Here is a 20,101-nt window from a genome sequence, read left to right as displayed (position 1 = left end):
ATGGAGACCTGCACCTGGATTTGCAACATTGTAGACTGGTTCTTGTGTCTTAGGTGCTTATTAGCATAGTTGCCTGGCTCCTAGACACCCCCCACACAAATCCTATCATGCTATATTCCCACAGCCACCCTGTGTGGTTTGGCTTGTGATAATTGTCTACAGGGGAGGAAATTGAAGCTTCCTAAGGCACAGTCACTGGCCAGATGTCACATGGCTGGCACGTGATTGATTACAACTAGAAAGGTCTGTCCAGTGAACCCCAGATCAGATGGGACTCATACTTTAACAAAGGCCTCAGGTACCAAGATTACATCCATACCAGCATTGAAGCAACAACTGTGTCCACAAATCAGATTGGGCCCTGCATCTCTATCCTGTTCCAAAGTAGTTAGGAAAGGAGGACCCTGTGGTGTGTATTTCATAAGTAACCTAAAAAGCTTTGGATATTTTCCACATCCTCCTTGATAAGAGTTGGGCATGGTGGTACACTTGAGAGGCATAGGTAGGAGGATCACAGTCCAAGGCTGGCCTGGACAAAAGCATGAGACACTATCTAAAAAGGGAACTTCACTCAAGTGGTATAGAACCTATCTAGTAAGTGTGAGACCCTGAGTTCAATCCCCCATACTGCCCTGTCCCCCAAAGATACTATAAATTCTATCCTCAAAACAACAGTGGATTATTGACTGTGGAGCAGTACAAAATATGTTCAGTTATGTTGGGAGTGTTCATATCCAAGGTCATTTCACTGAGGAGTTAACTCACACATCTTTAAAAAAAATGCAGCCCCTCTCAGTAACATTCCACACAGTGATTGGAAGTGTTTGGTATTTGCATGTTTAATGGGTGTATGGGTAAAGGCATTGCATGACGCAGGTAATAAGTAGTTGCCTACCAGGCACTGCAGAAAATAGCCCAGCCCCCTGCCCTCTGTGGAAATGCTTAATGTGGAGCTAGCCAGACAGGATGCAGGTGAACAAAAAGTAATTTAAGAATGTCCCATGTTAGGGCAGGACCTAGATTTTGGGCTGGGCTGGTGTTGTAAGGGCCTGTGTGGTAGAGTCAGCTGTGCAAAAGATGTGGCCTCAGGGAGTAGTAAATGCAGGGTTAGGGAATTGGGTTCGGTGTTTTCCCAGATCCAGATGGAGTCTGGAAATAAAACAGCCAGTTCTCATATGTGGGAACCTCACATTTAGTTGTGGAGCTGGCTGTCTCCATAGCAGGATCAAAAATGTCAATTTGAATAATAGTGATGTTGATAGGATTTAAAGACATTTGATTCTTTTTCCCTTAGAGTGGTTTCTACACTATGGGAGTATGTTGAACTACTAAGCACCATTTAAACCACCCCCCCACACACACACACCCCACGCTTGACCTCTTCAGATTAGTTTGGTTTGGCTTTGTAGTTTGTAGTCCTATTCCAGGCTCTGCAGTACCTGTGAGTACCTGTATCTGTCTTTCAGTAGTATCTGGGCCAGAGAGAACAGCCTGCCTGAAAGATCCACTTGCTGGTCTCTGGAACCCCTGCTGCTTGGAGCCTGCTAGCCCCCTCTCCTCCCCTCTCAGAACTGCTACTCCTTGGTAACGTGTATTAGCATGTTTTGCATGAGAATGAACGACCAACCCAGCCTGAATATCAATTGCCAGGACTCTGAAACTCAGCTGCCTTTGAGATGTTCCTTTGTGTGATTTACTTACCTCCCTGACTCAGTGTTATTTCCAGGCCCTGGTCCTGAGACACACAGTCCTTCATCTTACTGACATGTTTCTTCTGTCTCTGGATCTGCTATCACCATTTATGTTGACCTTCAAAGAACAAAAACGGGATGTGCAGAGACATCTACACATACCCACAACACAGACACATGTACACAGCACATATAACTGCACATATGACATACAACAAAATACAGGCACGTTTACATGGCACACACAACTACACACATGTACAGTATATACAACAAAAGCAGGTATGTACAGCATACACACATGCACACATCTACAGACACACACCTACACATATGTACAACACACACACACCTAGTATATATAACTACACACATACTCATCTGTGTATGTCTACACTCATACATAACACAGTGTGCCACATATATACTCATTGTCTGCATTATCTACAAAATAGTCTCTTGGAGCTTGTTAGAAATGTAACTGGAGTTTCAGGCCGGAGGACCAACTGCAGGGGTTCCAATGTGTCAGGTCTGTCACTCGCCCGAGTATACCAAATAAAGAGACAAGTGGTGGTGAAGAACAGATAAAGGAGATTTATTACTTGGCACAGGCACATCCATTGTTAGGGTATATAAATGAGGTTTAGGTTTAAAATAGAGGAAGAATTGGGGCTGGAGGGTAAGAGATATGCTTGATAAAACAGGGCAAAGTGTGTTTTATTATATCAGTTCTGGTTCTGCAAGGGGCTCTGAAGAAGTTGTCACTTCAGGGGAGCAGTCTGGTTCCTGTGAGATGATAATTTCTGCTCCAGGGTGCAGCCTCACCAGTCTATGTAATTGTCCTCATTTAAGGAGTGGTCTGCCTGTGAGTTTCTGTAATTCCTTCCTTGTCATGAAGATGTTATTGTTAGTATTGTCCTTCTTAAAACCCAAGGTGACTGGAGGAGAGAGACTCAGAGCAAGTGAGAGGAATGTAAAATGGAGGCAGGGATGCCAAGCTTTGCTCCTACTTTTAATTAACTTGAGGGCCCCGGTGAGGAGTCGGTGTCTTTAGGAAAAACAGTTTCTAAGTACCTGTTGTAGAAACAGAGATTGGGGTATGATCCCAGCATAACCACATGTATAATGTGGTAACATTGTGGGAATATGTGTGTGATTCTGTGACCTGATTTTTCATGTGTCTGTATCTATGACATGATTTCCTGGATTCATATCACCTGGGACCATTAAAACTAGTTAGTGATTATACAACTTTGATTTTGCATGTTTGGGGTAGAGAGAGTCAAAAAAGGGACAGTCTTGGGGGGACAATCTTGGTTCAGAAACTGCTATGCCAGTGTAAGTCTAAACCGAGCCAAATGTTGGGGGGAGTGCTGTGTCCTTGACTTCTAGCATGAGAAGTGATTGTGTAGCATGCACTTTTCTTCCAGAGAACAGAGCCCTCAAGTCCTGCACAGGATGGCCTTTAATAATCCAGGAACAAGTCCTAGAGTCATTTGACCAGCAGAGGCACCAGGAACCAACCCAAAGCACAGTTTCTCAGCTGGTCCTTTTGGCTTTTTTTTTCTTCTGAGCCATTTTAGCCTTTTTTTGCTGAGCCATTATTTACCCCTCCCCATGGACAGATAGATCGGAATACTTCAGCATGAGATCAGAGGTTAGAAATCAGAGATTGCATTGCAAATAGACTTAATTTTAATCTGCATGCATCTAGGTGAACAAAGATAAGAGATTTTAGTATTTAAAAAACCCTGCAGCTCATTTAATTCTCTGTTTATATGTCACAGTGGCTGTTAAGTAACAGGTACCAGGTGCTTTTAGATGGGTCAATGAATGCTAAATTTCAGGAGTTTTAATAGGATGAAAAAAATTCCAGTGTACCTCAACTTTTTGAAATGAAATAAAATATTAAAATGAAATAGGGCAACATCTGACCTATGAACTTCAAAATATATGGTCAATTTGACAGCATCCTAATGTCATTCTGTGCTTGGTAACCAGACCACTGCCTAACTGGTTATTGACTTCTAAGCAATCACTGTTGTATTCAAGGGTTTGTGTGTGTGTGTGTGTGTGTGTGTGTGTGTGTGTGTGTGTGTGTGGTTTTGGTTTTGTTTATTTGTTTTTCTTTTTTTGACAGTACTGGGACTTTAACTTGTCCTTGTACTTGCTATGCAAGTGCTCTACCACTTAAGTCACAGTACCATCCCATTTTGCTTTTGTTATTTTTCAAATAGGGTCTCATGCTTTTTGCCCTAGCCAGCCTTGGGCCAAGATCCTCTTACCTCCACCTCCCACTGCCCGGGATCACAGATGTTTACCACAACACCTGGCTCATTCTTTGAGACAGGGTCTCTCGATAACTGTTTTTGTCCAGACTGGTCTAAAACCAAGATCCTTCCAATCTCTGTCTCCTAAGTAGCGGCATCACAGGCATTGGCCACCATGCCTGGCTTGTGTTATTTTGAGAAAACTTCAAACTAGAAGTTTTGTCACCAGGTAAGAGGGTGAAGGGATTCCTTAGATTCCCAGTTTCCATGCAAAATTCACAGGTACTTGAGATCCGCACATGTGAAAAAAATTTCAAGGTGTCTCACACACACACACAAAAGGATTCCATTTCCATGCAAAATTCACAGGTACTTGAGATCCGCACATGTGAAAAAAATTTCAAGGTGTCTCACACACACACACAGAAAGGAGGCTCTCACAAGGTAGAAGTTTTAGCAAGGATTCATTTTAGTTTAACAGGATAAAAGTAGGGAGAAAATCAAAGAGGAAAATGTACCTCCTGCTTGGAAATGATGAGTGAGAAACAAGCTAAAAAATGGCAGCTCTTTGAGTTTTACATGTTCTAGGCTGGGGAAATACACGTCATCAAGTGGCAGTCTACTAACCCCCAATTGTCAGAAAATGGTTCTGAGTGGGCAAGATGGGTGTGAAAACATGGAGATGTTGTCTAGGCCTACCCAAGATGCAGGAAAAATAGGTGAGTTTTAGGACTTCCTTTTGTGAGACATGCCTTTTATTCTGTTTCTATCCCTTCAAGGAGCCCTGCAGCTTAACATTTCAAAGAATGAAAGCAGCTGCAGATAGCCCCTCTGTCTCCCTACCCATGTAAGTTAACAACTAAAAGGAGGTCATGGGAGGGGAGCTTGCTGCTGTTTTTCAGTTTTTACTTCCTGGCTCTAATGTCTGAGTCTGGCCCTTTTAATATCTATTAATTTGAATTTCCCTGTTTCATCTGTTTATTCTGCCTCAGATTCTGTGTGTGTCTACCTTAATACTCATAAGGAACAGAACGTCCTTAACTTGGACTGAAATTTTTCTAAACTGTTATGTTGAGGTGGTTTTGTTACGGCTTATTTTCTAAACTTTTTAACCTCCTCTGAGCAGAGAACAAATGTGCCCTCTTTTGAGGCTCAGTGGAACATGAGTTGTCCTGCTCTCTTCAGACATGGAGGATTTTAGCATGTCCAGATGGCTCCAAGACAGAGTTCAGGGGCAGGCAATTCTTTGGGGCTTCAAGGTAGGCACTAGAATGATGCTCTTATACACTCAATATTGGTAGAAGTGGGGCTGTATTCTGCTTGTTAGTATCTCGGTGATATCTCTTACTGGTACTTATGCTTACTTACTGTCCTTGCTTGGGTCTTCTCTAAACAGTTCAGGTTTGGTTTTGGTGTGCTGGGTATCAAACCTAAGGCCGTCTACATGCTAGGCAAATGCTCTAACGCTGAGCTACACTCCAGCCCTCAGAGGTTACTTTTAAATTGAAAATAGCTCCTTCCTTAAGATAAGAGATTTGTTTTATTACTCTGTTGTGTTGGGTTTGTGACAGTATGTTGGCAAAGGTAGAACAGACTGATTTGTTGCAAGTTTGACAATCCATGTGCTTTAGAAGTGGGAAGATTTACCAAGTCACAGATGCTTCCAAAAGAAGTAGCTGTTCTTTCTTATTGGTCATAATACACGACTGCGTTTACAAGTTTTCTGGCCCATCTTAGAAAGGTCTACCCTGTTCATATGGCAGTTTCCCATAAGCCACATAAAAATACTGCAACTTGAAGTAAATAGTTCAGAACATAGCTGTATCTGAGAAATTTTCACAAAAACATGGTTTGCTAAATTTTTTTAATTAAAAGAATGCAGTGATGTGTCTATGTGTGTTCATACCCAACCAGTGTGTCACATATGTAGTTTTAAGGCTCCATGAATCATATATAACATGCCAAAATACATGTTATGTTGTCTTGACATGCGTTAGGGATCATTGCTGAGTCAGGTGTAGCAATCAGGGCTGATTTTAGAAAACATATGGATTTAACTCCTTAAAGTGATTTAAGGGGATCTTTAAGATTCAGGTCTTCTTGCATGTAGGAAGAAGGTGTAAATTGGAATCCATGAGTAACTTTTATTCATTCTTCCTCTAGACAAGCAGATGCTCAGTGTTGGCAAGTCAGTCCAGCAACATCACAGGATCTACCAAATCAGAACCCACGGATCCTGTCCACATCATCTGAATCATCCCATACTCGGGAAGCCCCAGACCTGCCCCAGGAAGGTCGGGGCCGAGCAGGAACTCTACCTCGAGATTATAGGTACTCAGAGAACACAGCTTCAGACTTGAGACCCCAAGGCCAGCACACCCCTTTGCTTTCATGTACTCGAGCATGATTCATGGCCATTGAGCACACATCTGCTCCCCAAGAAGCTAGCCCTACAGAGGTCTCAACTGCCCAAACTTGAGCTCAGGAAGTACAGGGGCTCTGACAGTACACTTGCAGACTCTCACCTGCCTGGGCCTGGCAAACCCTTCCCAGCATCATCATCATTTCCCATGTCCCTGAATGTATGTGTGACCATCTTGTCCCTCTCCCACAGCCCTTCTGTGTTCAGCAATGCCCAGCACCAAGACAGCCAGCATGTGAATGAGGACACGTCCTGTCTTAAGCCAGAAGCACTGCTCCCTTCCAAGGTCGGGCACCTGCAGACATCCTCCATGGAAACCTCTCGCTCCCCTTCCCCTCAGTTCGCTCCACAGAAGCTGACGGACAAGCCTCCTCTGCTTATCCAAGATGATAATTCAACAAGGTACTGCTTTTGTCAGTGTGTGTGTGTGTGTGTATCACTTGTTCATCTCATAAGATGCCTTCTGTAGGCACAGGCTTCAGTGTTTTCAACTGTTGCTTCAGCTAGAGACACTGGATTTAAAGTTGGTCCTGGGAAATTACCTGGAGGAGAAGCCACGGCTGCAGGGATCAGTTGGGTTTTTAACTCTCTGTGGAGGGTGGGGGTGCCCTTGCCTACAGAGAATGGCTGCCCCGATCCCCTTCATCCAAGCTGAATGCGTGACCCATGGCACCTGCAGACTAGGACTGTTTGTCCCGTGCATTTAATATTTATGATCACAGTCAGGTTTTACCTAAGCAGGAGATCTCTAAATGAAGTTGGTCTTTTGCATAGTGTCACATTTTCACACTCCCTTTCTGCATGTTTTAAGTGATAGAAAGCTCAGCAGGTGCACAGCTCTTCTTAAAGCAGAACAAAAGTCAATGTTATTCCATGGTGGTGGTGTCAGAATTTCAGGCAGGCATGTTCTGTGCTGGTGGTCAAGATGCTGATGAGTGCTGCCGGGCAAGGACTGACAATTCAAGAACACCGACTGCCTCACTGTTTTCACACCAGGTTCCCTCCCTGAGAGTCTTTGGGGAACTGAGGAGTGGAAGACGTGGAGAGCTTTCATCTCATTCTCTAGAGCATTGATTGGTTCTCAATCTGGGGGATGCAGTGCAGTGTGCCCCCCCGCCCCTACCCCAGGGGACATGAGGCAGTATTTGTGGTCATAAGGATGCTGCTGGCATCTAGAGTGTGGAGGCCAGGGAAGCTGTTGACCATCCCACAACACACAGGACGGTCCACACAATGGAGTTATTGGACCCACATATCAATTGGCACTGAGGTTGAGAAGCCTGCTCTAGAGCTCTGCTGTGTGATTCAGTAGCCACCTGTCACTTGTGCTGTATATGTTAATGAAAACCAAGGGAAAGAATTCAGCTCCTCAGCTGTACCATGGGTGGCTTGTGACTGCTATGCTGGACAGAACACATAACAAGTATTTCCCTCATTACACAAATTTCCATTTGACTTCCCTGCTGTGGAGTCTGGAGCCTTTTTCCTTTGTAACTTCAAAATAACCCAGCAGAGAAAATACTTTGTTGATACTGCTATATCTCCAAAATGGCATTAAAATCACAGCTTTATCTGTGTGCCTAGAGTGTGCCTTATATCATTTAAAATGTAAATACCATTTAATACCATTTAATGCTATATTGTTAGGTTCTGAAAGCAGTGTCCACCTGTGTTCTCTCTGTTCTTTTCTGAAAATATAGTTGGGCAGATGACGGTCATGCCACCTATGAGCATTGCTATTTGGGAGGTTACTTATCATGCCTTGGATTAAATGTCAGTGCCCCAGCCATGTGTAATTGGTTAGTCTTGTTATGAAAACGTGGAATCCCAATTACCTATAAAACTTGTAAGGGGCAGGTGCTCAACATGGGTCATAATCCAGCTCTAAACTGAGTGTAGAAGACTGATTGTCAGACAAAAAAGTGTCCTGTCACATGAGCATTGGTCAGAGAAACTTGTCCTGACTTCTAATGACTTCCTTAGATTTTTTGAACATTTACTATACCACCGATGTTGTATCTCTCCCTCTGCATTTACCATGCACATGCATACAGGCTTCCTTTGCCTGCCCAGTAGCAGACATTTATTTCTCAATAAGTTTCAGCGTGCCAGGCATTAAGCTTGGCAGTAGGGATGCAGAGAAAGAGAAAATAGAACATTCAGGGACCTTACTCTTAAACCTTTTAAAATTATCTAAAGTTTTAGATTTTGTCCGGTTTGTTGTTTTTAAATTTCGAAATGGCAATGATGGTTGGTAGAAACTTCCATCCCTTTTGATGAAGGTTAAGAAGTTTGATTGCCCTCAGAAGCATTCTCAGGCAAGTTTTCTGTTTCTACATTTGAAGTGTGTGTGAGCAAAAGTGAACAGGGTACTCCTGGACAGTATTATTACCATCAGTGTTGGTGAATCTTCTGAGCAGAACGTGTGGACCCAGAACAGCAGGCAAGACTGCAGAGTACCCAAGTAGTGGCCATGTGAGTTGAGCCCTTGGACTGCCTGATGTTAGCTGCATCCTTTGGGCAGCTGGCCACTCACCTGAAGGAAAGCTGCCCAGGTTTTAAATGCGGGAGTCTTGATCATTTGTAAGAAGAGTGATAATTAGTGTTTAGAAATGACCAGGAATGAGTACCTTGTTGGAAAGTATATGCCAGCCTGTGGAAGATCTGCTTTGGCTGTTTAATTTTTCTCTGCTGCTCCTTCCTTTACTGGAAATCGCATTTCTCCACAAATGGGGGAAGATACAATTACAGGATGAGTTAAAAGTCAGTAACAGTTGACCATGGTTTCTACATGTGCATTGAAGTCAATGCAAAGCTTTTCATGTATGTTCTGGCTTAGGTAAGATGGCAGCATTTTCTTTTCTAAGTTCACATATCTAAACAGGATTTTCCTGTTAGACTTTTAAAAAGTGAATTCACGAGGAGATAAGAGGACTGTACACAAATGCCTCTGCCAAACACATAGGTTCTTACTGCTTCCCCATGAGAGACAGAAGAAAATACCAAATTGTTTCATCTTAGCCTGCACAGCACTCCCTCATGTTTAAATAGAGAAAGAGCCATTTTGTGTTCCTAGTTTCCAAATAAAGGCAAATAAATAAGATAATAAAGGCATTTTATTGAGAGCCCCATGGTATCCTTTGGGCTACAGAGTCAGTTTATAAAATGTTGTAGAAGTGATTTTTGGTTCATCATGCTAGAATCAAGTCCTGGGCTTCATTTGTGGGTATTTCAGCTTATTTACTTTTTTCCACACTTGTCCAGCAGATGGCTTCCTTTGTCCAAAATGACCTTTCAAAACCCTTTGAGAAACTCTTGATCTTGACACAGAGCCCTCATGTGCACAGCTCCCACCTCATAGACCAACAGGTGCATCAGAATACAACCAGCACTCAGGTGTCCTAGGCAAGGCACTGTGATGTTGTAGGGAAGGTTGCCTCCCCTTTACTCTCTCTTCTCATGGATGCTTTTGGTGCCTCCATGGCTCCTTTCACCCAAAACTTGCTTTTAAGAAAGGAATTCTGTGCTGTGTGAGTCACTAAGAATAACACAGAAGCAGTGAGTTCCCATTTACTGCAAAATGCTCATCACACTGGTCAGAAAGTCTTTGCCCCAGATGGCTTGCAGTGTTAGGAGGTAGGAGGCAGGTAGAGGGAGGCATGCAGTGTATAAGAGCACACAAATCTTCAGAGTGGGACCCGGAAGTGGAAGTGCTCAGTACTGCGTCCAAACTCAGCCACTCAGTTGAGGTCCTCCAGGGTCCCTAATAAGCAGTCAGGTATCAATAGATGTATACTGATGTGCTTTGAGTAGCCCTGACTATACTCATGGGAATTATGTGAACAATGCCTGGCCACTATAGATTCTCCTACAAAAGATAGTTTATTGAGTAGACTTGTTACAGTTTGCATTCGCATTGGAATAAAAGTTAATGAATATTAAACGGCAAGAAGTCACTCTCACAAACCTGTACGTATGTGGCTGACAGTTTGAATTGGACCTCTTAGGGCAACTTTCAACCTCCTTCCACCCTCTACTTTGTCCAGCACCTATGATCATGGAGGCTGCTTCCAGTTGGAAAATTGAGCAGGAGTCTTTGAATTGTGTTCCCTTGGGGGAGGAGACCCAGCTAGTCAGTCCTGGGTCAAAATTTGTGCCTTTCGAGATCTTAGAGTATGATTCCTTTCTTTCCAGAATCGAGCGAGTGATGGACAACAATACCACTGTGAAGATGGTGCCCATCAAGATTGTGCATTCAGAGAGCCAACCTGAGAAGGAGAGCCGCCAGAGCTTGGTACCCCCAGCTGAGCTGCCCACGCTGCCCAGTGGGCTGGAGAGAGACCAGATCAAGACTCTGAGCACATCGGAGCAATGCTATTCCCGCTTCTGCGTGTACACACGGCATGTTGCTGAGGTTGAGGCCCCACACAGAGCCCAATCACCCGAGCCCCAGGCACCCAGTGCCCCTGTGCCTCCTGTGAAGGACGAGTGTGCCTCTCCTCCTGGCCTTAGCTACATGAAGGCTAAGGAGAAGACAGTGGAAGACCTGAAGTCTGAGGAGCTGGCCAGGGAGATTGTGGGAAAGGATAAGTCCCTCGCTGATATACTGGATCCCAGTGTGAAGATAAAAACCACCATGGACCTGATGGAAGGAATCTTCCCCAAAGATGCACACCTCCTGGAGGAAGCTCAACAGCGGCGGAAACTGCTCCCCAAAATCCCCTCGCCCAGAACTACAGAAGAGAAGTGAGTAGATGCCCTGTTCCAGTCGTTGCCTGATTCTGTCTGGCATCTCTTACGCTGAAAAAGTGAGAAGGGCCATGTCTCTTTATTGATTTTCATGACTGCTTTCTTCGTGAGACAGATTTCATAGGGACTGCTGATGTTTAGACTTTTATGTGAGTATCCCAAAAGAGAAAGTAAGGGTTAGAGGCACCATCGCTGGCTGTAATGACTTTAGGGCCTGGCAAAGGAATGAAGATACAACATGTAGCAGCTAAGCTCCTTGGTTTTTGGCCAGCAGTATTAGGGTAATGACCACAGATCTCCTTTCCCCTAAGAGAGGGGTTTTCAGTGAGTGCCATTATCTGCATGAGTGTTTAGTTAGCAATGTCTGGTGACAGCTTTGGCTGTTGCACTGGAGAGGGACTGCTCCTGACATCTAGTGGAAATAGACCAGGGGTGCTGCTCATCCTACATGCCCTGGGTTCTATCGGTAGCACTGCAAAATAACAAAAATCAGATAAGACTACATTCCATAGGCTTTATGGGTATCCATTTGGTGAAGTTTTGTTTCTTTAAACCTTTTTTTGCCACTTTGGTTTTCTCATCTCCCTGATTGATGCCTTTCTGTTTGTGCCAGCTTTTATTTGTCACAACCCAGGGAGGAGGTCTAAGGTTGGAGGGGGTGTGTCTGTGCATATGGTCACAGCTAATTGAGGTTCTTTCTCTACCCAGGAAAGAGGAGCCAAGTGTGCCAGTGGTTGTGTCCCTGGCTACCAATTCCACCTACTACAGCACATCAGCCCCCAAGGCTGAGCTGCTGATCAAGATGAAGGATCTTCAGGAGCAGCAAGAGCCTGAGGAGTATGTAGGGGGTGACTTGGACCATGACCTGTCAGTGAAAAAGGTAGGAAGTGGAATTCCCAAATAGAATTGTATGTAGGACTGGGTGCAGTAGCTCTAACTCACAGCTACTCAGGAGGCTGTGGCAGGAGGATCACTTGAGAGCAGGAAGTCAAGACCAGCCTAGGTAACATGCAATGCCCCACCCAGTCAATCAGTCATTCAGTAAGTAAATAGATAAACAAATGAATAAAAAAAACAAAACAAAACGGGGCAAGTGGGAGGTGCTGGATCTATACATTTCTGCCCTAGAAGAGACCCAGCATCACATGTCAGAGGGCATTTCTGATTGGCTTTCATGTAAGACAAGGAACGTGGGGCATAATGAGTAAGCCCCTCATGTGTTGTAACCTTTCCATAAGGTTAAGATCCATTGTTAAGTTAGTTTAAAGTGAGTACCATTCTGTTTAATTTTAATGTTAAATCCAATAGCTGTATCTCTCCTACCTCAATTAAAATCCAAGGGACTTAATTGTGTGGTTTTCAGTGAATTACTGTCCTCTTTGAATATCAAGTTCAAATATACATAACGAGATGATTATAAATCCAAGAGTGGATCAGAAAGTAACTTGTCAGCCAGAATGCATTAACTCCCAAGATCCCATCCAGACACTTGAGGGTTGAGCAGTAGATGGAATGCAGGACAGAGCCTTCTCTATGGGTAAAGGAGCTGTGTTGTCATGCGAGAGATGACAGCCATCACAGACACATATACAACACAGGTTTTGAAAATGTAGCCTACCACCTGTTTTTGTCAATAAAGTTTTATTGAAATACACATCCATTCTTTTACATATGGAGTATGGTAGCTTCAGAGAATAGTGGCCAAGTTGAATATTTACAACAGTGACTGTATAACCTGCAAAGTCTAAAATATTTGCTTTCTGGCTCTTGATGGAAAAAGTTTGCCAACCCTTGATATACTACATCAGTAGTATGACAGAAAATGGTGAAGGGATAGAGACAGCCTGTGATTGCAGAGAGGGCTCTGATGAGGGCTTTAAGACGAGACCCAGAGTAACATTATTTACAAGTCCTGGAAATGTCTGATGTTCCTGGGAGGAGGACAAGTGGGAGCAAGGCAAAGGTTCTGTGGTGGGAGCCTGGTGGCACATTGGAAAAGCTTAGAAGATAGGGGCTAGAGCCGTGTGGACAGGGGAGGTAGGATTGGAGATGAGCTTAGAACAGGACTCAGGACAATTGTTGGTAACCATGACAGTTACCGTAGGGTCAAAGTTAGGCTTATAGTGCTGGCATCGTGACTTACTATATTAGCTTTAAATCTCCACATGTCAGCTGAGCAGACCTGTGACATTAGGATTGTTATTTGTTTTATACAGGAAGGACTTACACAGTATTGCCAAAGAAAGTCAGTTAGAGGGCAGCATGTGTTGTTTATTCCAAGGACTGTGAGTTTACCTAAATCATGAGTTCTGGGGAAGAAAAAGGAGCAGTCACCATTTTGTGTGTGTTTGTTGTGGGCCTAGCACCATGAAAAGAATTCTCATGGAAAGTACTGATGATTCATTGATTGATTGATTGAGACAAGGTCTCACTGTATAGCCCAGGCTGGACTCTTAACTCAAAATTCTCGCACCTTAGCCTTCAAGTGTTGTGTTCCATGTGTGCTCCACTATGCCCAGATTCTAACTTTTTTTTTTAAATGTGACCTTTGCAAATGATTATGATTAGTGATTTCAAAAACACCATTGATTGATTTTAATTAAAATAGAAATGTTACGGACTAGTGGAGTGGCTCAAATGGTAGAGCCTAGCAAGTGTGAGGTCCTGAGTTTAAGTCCCAGTATCCCTTGCTACCCTCCCCCCCAAATAAAGAAATGTTATGAAGTATCATGACCCACTTGTACATAAAATTGTTGGGCTGGGGGTGTGGCTCAGGTGGTGGAGCACCTGCCTAGCAAGCACAAGGCCCTGAGTTCAACCCCCAGTGCCGCCAAAACAACAAAAACTTTTTTTCATTCTAAAAAATAACTTGTTGGTCCAAGGAATTAAATAGGGAAATGGAAAGTGAAGGGTTAGTCTTGGGGCTTTTAGAGACTGTCTAGCTCAGGGTACCATCTGCTTTATTCTGCTCACATTTTCCTGTTTTTTTAAACTTTTTTTTCAGTCTTTCAGTTTTTTTCTCATAAAACAAGAAAGTCATGTAATCTGGACTCCTTTTTTTTTTTGGCAGAACTAGGGCTACAATTTGGGGCATCTCACTTGCTAGGCGGATACTCTACCACTTGAGCCCTCTACCAGCCCAGGACCATTTAATTTAGCCCACACCCTAGATATAGAAAGCTGCCTTCGTTATAAGTGTACCTTGGTTTTTCATGGTATAATGCATTTTAGAAGTTCATGCTTTGGTAGCACCCAGCTTCATGTGTGTGTGTTGCTCTGTCCATCTGCTCTGGGAGGCACCAGTTGCTGATGCCATCTCACCAGAAGTGGCTGCTTCACAACTGAGGTGTAGCTAGATGGTAGAGTACTGACCCAGCATGAGTGAGGCCCTGAGTTCCATCCCCAGCACTTAAAAGAAAAAGGTTAAAACGGTAAGATTTATGTTATATATATATATTTGCCATAATTTTAACAAAGTCATTTATTTGCATTTTGGTCAAATTGAAGTCAGTAGATTCTATTAAAAGTCTGTTTTAGGACTATACCATTGGGCTACACCCACTGCCCTGTTTTATTTTAATATACTTTTGTGTATTTATTATATATGTAATTTTGCATGTTCATTTTATTTATTGAATGTAAATTATTTAACCAGGAGACCTTCTCCTTCTCTTAGTCTTATAAACCCTCCATTATTTGATGATGCATAAACTTCCATCCATTCTGACTGAATTGCACCCAGGCCAGAGTGCTGCAGCTGTCTCAGGGCTCCAGGTCTAGGCTAACGAATGTCTCCATGCCTCCCTGCTCCTGTACAGCAGGAGCTCATTGACAGCATCAGCCGCAAGCTGCAGGTCCTCCGGGAAGCCCGTGAGAGCCTGCTGGAGGACATCCAGGCCAACAATGCTCTCGGGGATGAGGTGGAGGCCATTGCAAAAGATGTCTGCAAGCCCAATGAGTTTGACAAGTTCCGGATGTTCATCGGGGACCTGGACAAAGTGGTGAACCTACTGCTGTCACTGTCAGGCCGCCTGGCTCGGGTGGAAAATGCCCTCAATAATTTGGATGACAGTCCTTCTCCTGGTGATCGGGTATCATTTCTGACAGGGAAATGGGATTGGGGATGGTTCTGCAGAAAGGCTGTTTAGGGGTGCTGGGAAAGTCAGTTCTTTTGTATGCAGCCTGTCTGCCTCCTGGTGCATGGGAGAAGCACCCTGCTCTCACTCTGTTTTTAGTGGAAGCAGAGAACATGCTAATGAGATACGGTGAGTTGAGCCGTGGGACTGAGGGCCTCCCAGATCCTCCAGAAGAACTGGTGCCTCTTTTTGACATCCTTGCAGACATTCCCGTTGATCACTGCTCATAATATCTTTCTGGAGTAGAGTCTTCTTTTTAACTCTAACCATGTGCACAAGTACTCCATGATAGATTGGATTTTAGTATTGTTGCTGCTCTGTTTTAGCATGAATGCATCTAGCAGTCTAGAAACAATCAGAGAGTTGTCTAACTTTTCTCCCATTCCTGCTATGTGACATTCTGGGAACATTTCTCAGTGAATCTACCTTTCAGTTTTGTTATGTGCAAAATAAGGGAAATAATATGGACCTTGCTAGCTTTACCTCATAGGTCAAATACCAGTAAAACATCTTGTTTTATTCTTTGCACAGGGTAGAACTTCAAAGTGATCTTTTATTATTAGTAAATCACATATTCCATTCCTGCTCCCTTCCACCACCACCTCAGCAGCTTCCTAGCATTGTTGAGCTTGACTGATTTTAAACCTGAGACACATTTCTAGAACCGGTTAGTATCTGTTTCCCTTTCTATTGGAGTAAAGTGACCTGACCTGGCCTGACCTCTTTCCATGAAAATATATTTTTCTTTGTTCAACTCACACCTGAGGATCAGGAAGAGCCTCAGAGTTGGGCAGGATGATCTGAAAAGCTTGAGTGGGCATGGGCATCTCACAGAAGCACCACACCAACAGCACAGTTGGTAACCGTGCTATTTCTGTACATGGTTCCTAACAGTGATAATAGCTCCTCTTTGCTGACCTCTTTCTATGTCTGGCATTTGCAGCATGCTCCTTGTTGCCTCTGGTCTGCATCCCCTATGGCCATGCAAAGCAGCAGAATCACAGAGCAGCTGTCCTGGTGCTCAGCTACAACTCAGGACCTGTGCTGGGGCTGTAGCTCAGTGGGAGAGCACATGCTTATGCTCAGCATGTGTGGGGCCCTGGTTCAATCCCAGCACCAAAATGAAGAGAAAGACACTCAAGCCTAGTAAATTAATGCCTCATGGCCACCAGCCTACATCTGAAGACATTAAACACATTCATCTCTTCCTCTCTTAGTTTGTCTTAGAGGTGGTAAGAAGTGGTAAGGAAATTAGGTGTGTGCTCTGTGAGCAGAATGATGATGAGTGTTGTATATTGGGAACGGGGTTGTCTGTGTCTCCCGGAAAAGGACCCTATAGGAAATAAGGGATTCAGTCCCTCTGCTCCTCCACTCCTTCCTGTGCCCTTGTCTACAATACACTCCTTGAATCCTTCTGCCTGAGGGTTCACAAATCCTGCCCTGGCATTTCTTTATAATATTTCCCTTTTGCCAACTTTCCCATTAATAGAATTCCTCAGTCCTTGGCTTCTTTGGAGCATCTCAGAATTATGTACTTTGTGGTCCCCAATTTCAAGGCAGATGGCAGACAATGGGGCTCAGTTGAAGGGAAGAAACCTAGAGGGGTCCACTAGTGGCTCCCAAGATGGCTGGGCCTTGAGGAAGCTACCTGGACCACAAGGCACATGCTACCCATTTCCTAAGCATTTCTGTGCGGCTCCCATGGGATCTTAGGTGGCTTATTGTTTCCATTGACCATCTGATACACAACCATGTGACCAGCCCCGCAAAGCTGCCACACTTTCAAAGTTTGGTCTGAGCCGCTGCTTTAGTCCTGACCCTAAACACGCTTGTTTCTGTTTCTCCCTCCACAGCAGTCACTGCTGGAGAAGCAACGAGTCCTCACCCAGCAGCACGAGGATGCCAAGGAGCTCAAAGAGAACCTGGATCGGCGTGAGCGCATCGTGTTTGACATCCTGGCCACCTACCTCAGTGAGGAGAGCCTGGCCGACTATGAGCACTTTGTGAAGATGAAGTCCGCCCTCATCATCGAGCAGCGGGAGCTGGAGGACAAAATCCACCTCGGTGAAGAGCAGCTGAAGTGCTTGTTTGACAGCCTGCAGCCCGAGAGAGGCAAATGAGAGCCCCACTTGGCAAAGGGCTAGCATGGAGCCTTGGAGCCCTGGAGCTCTGCTCAGATGTGCAAGTGAAGACCCCAGCCAGTCTTTATCACCTGGAGGGAGATTCCTCCCAGAACAAAGTGGCTGGTAGAAAAGCAATAACGTCTGTGTTTGTCTGGCATGATTTAGTTAATTTTTTAGTTTCCTTTGGAATGCCAAGCAGTGATCCATCCAATGTGACTACATAGGACACCAGGCTCTGCCTCCTGGCCAGGTCCTCTGTGGCTGCCAAGGACTGGGCTGGTAGTACCTATAAACAGTCATTTTCTACCAAAGGGCCGCAGGTCCTCCCATGTTCAGAGGCCCAATATGTCCCCAAGGTGCATGAAAGGGGAGACCCTGCCGCACGTCTAGTCTCGTGATTCATCTGGGCACAGGCTGCTGTGTTTTATCTTTGCTTGTTCGACAGTATGAGATTTCGTAATCTCTCATTTAATGATGTTCTGTGATCCAGCAAAAATCATGTTGATGATGATGATGATGATGATGATAATTTATTAACACATGGGAAAGCTGAATAGTTTTCTAATGGTTAAAAGCCAACTGTGAAATGAACAGCCTACATGTTGAGTGCACTCATTCTAAGATTAAAATTGTCACTTAAGCCACACACATGCTTCACAACACTCAAACCACAATACAAACAGCTGTATTCTTCAGAGTTTAAACAATGTTTTCTGGCCAAGTAAAATTACTTGGTTAAAAGTGTTTCCATTAATAGTGTGTTTGTTTCCTGAGGTAGATGAAATATATTTTAAGTTACTTTCCCCAAGAATATTAACTTTATGTGTATGTGTGATCTATCATTGGTGATAATAGGCTACTTATCTCTTTTGGCCTCCAAGTTTGTTACCATCCCATGAGGGCTACATTCTATGTACCATAAGATCTCTTCCTCTGGTTTTTGGAGGTCCTAGGGACTATCTCTTGCCTAAACTTGGTCTTTTTCTTCCACAGTTTAAAGGTTCTGTGCCCTTTTTAACCGGTTGAAATAGCAAGATTCTAAAGAGAGTCTTACTCATTAAACCAGCACTGTCATAATTAATGTCAATTTCCAATTGTCAAGTCACACACTGGTAGAAAATACTTGCAAATCTTGTCTCTAATAAAGGATTTGCATCCCGAGTGTATAAACACTCATAACCCAACAGTATTAAAAAGTGGGCACAAGACTTGCATAGACACTTCACCAAAGAGGATGTATACATGGCAAATAAGCACATGAAATATGTTTAGCACCGATGGCTTGGTTTTAGCTTACTTATTTTTATCTAATAACTGTGGATCTGGTGTAGTTCTTCAAAACATGTTCATTTAATTAAATGCATGGTTAATAGAGAGCAAGTCCCTCAAATGACTTGATGTTTGGTGAAATTAGAACTTTTGTTCTATCAGGGATCATCTTAATCCTCATTTGCCCTTAATCCCATAAAGAAGTTCCAGCTGGTGGGAAGATTTCCCTCTATCTGCAGTGACACAAAGCACACATGTACACATGACAAATGTGCACATGTGTATGCTGACACGCACACACAGATGTCTTAAAGCAGTGAAATCCATGCTTCCTGAGCCAGAGGCACTTGTGCAGATCTTCATGCCCTCCATACAGCCAAGTCCAAATGGCAAAACTTCAATGGTGCAGGCAATAAACTGCATTTTAGGCAACCAGCCAATGCCAATAGAATAAATGCCTTTGCAAGAGTGTTTATTCCTGGTAAATGAAGCTGTTTCTATTTTACAGAGTCACTGCTCTGCCCCTCAGCATCCTTCTCTTTCCCTCCTAGTCATCCCTTGCTGTGAATGTGGGTCACCTCAGAAAATGTGAAGCTGACTGTCCCCAGACATCCCAAGTAATTTGAGAGTATTTTGTTATTTAGACAATGCTTTCTAATCTGTGATTCTTTCCCCTCAAATACAGTATTGTGATTGCTTTAGTGATACGTGTGTAAAATGTGAATACTGAAATTTGTGTGTCTGTATCCAACCTTTTGGAGGCTTTTTAGGACTTCCTCTTATGCATAGCAATATAGTGCTCTAGAATGCTTTTAGCAAAGCACACATAATCATAACCTTCCTATCCGTCCCACTGTTTGCCTCTTCAATGACTGGTTAGCGTGGGCCCAAAGATTCCAGTGAGTCCGTGTACATAGCTATACATAGTTATATTATTGCATATATAAGCAATCTGGTGCTAATGGTTGGCCCTTGGCATTTGTAGGTCATGACTGATTCCTGGTCCTCTGTCATTGCACAGCCATGGAATGCTTCGTACATATACAAGCTTGCTTTTTTGTCAGGACTGTTGCTATGGCTTGTACCCTGCCATCCACTATGGCAAATGTGTACAGATTTTATGCTTGACACCACTTATCAACAGATACGCTGCTTGACTTTAACAATAAACAATGTATGTCTCTTTGAGTGAATGGAGCATGTCTTCTATTTACCTATATTACAGCTTTCTAAAAAATCAAATTATTGGGGTAGAGGGTGTGTGGCTCAGTTGTAGAGCATGTGGGTGCAAAGCCTTGAGTTCAGTACCTGATTTCACACGCCCCCTAAAAATTTGTCACCATGTGTCTGATTCTTAAACCATTTGAGTAAATTTTATTTGTGTTTGTAACTTGTCAGTCTAGTTAAGACCAGTCAATTTTCAGAATTGTGAGAGGCACTG

At 43.7% G+C, this 20,101-nt stretch overlaps 1 protein-coding gene across 6 annotated transcripts in view; it reads left to right on the top strand.

The window, feature by feature from the left end:
• LOC109675136 (protein Shroom2) overlaps nucleotides 1-19,848 on the top strand; it is a 136,057-nt gene extending 116,209 nt beyond the window's left edge. For 3 of the 6 annotated variants that reach the window (XM_074063420.1, XM_074063423.1, XM_074063422.1), the window contains 6 exons: nucleotides 6,125-6,292; nucleotides 6,576-6,785; nucleotides 10,578-11,129; nucleotides 11,841-12,012; nucleotides 14,951-15,223; nucleotides 17,122-19,848. In XM_074063420.1, coding sequence (XP_073919521.1) covers nucleotides 6,125-6,292; nucleotides 6,576-6,785; nucleotides 10,578-11,129; nucleotides 11,841-12,012; nucleotides 14,951-15,223; nucleotides 17,122-17,388 — 1,642 coding nt within the window. In that variant the 3' untranslated portion in view covers nucleotides 17,389-19,848. Of the gene's footprint in view, nucleotides 1-1,307; nucleotides 1,585-6,124; nucleotides 6,293-6,575; nucleotides 6,786-10,577; nucleotides 11,130-11,840; nucleotides 12,013-14,950; nucleotides 15,224-17,121 lie in introns of those variants that run through there. The other 3 variants (XM_074063424.1, XM_074063421.1, XM_020151929.2) reach the window with 3 other exon arrangements.
• Nucleotides 19,849-20,101: the final 253 nt, after the last annotated feature.

This window comes from Castor canadensis, chromosome X (assembly GCF_047511655.1).
Source record: "Castor canadensis chromosome X, mCasCan1.hap1v2, whole genome shotgun sequence".
NCBI lineage: Eukaryota > Metazoa > Chordata > Mammalia > Rodentia > Castoridae > Castor > Castor canadensis.
The sequence above is the reverse complement of the archived record's forward strand: the minus strand, read 5'-3'. Positions and strand labels throughout refer to the sequence as shown.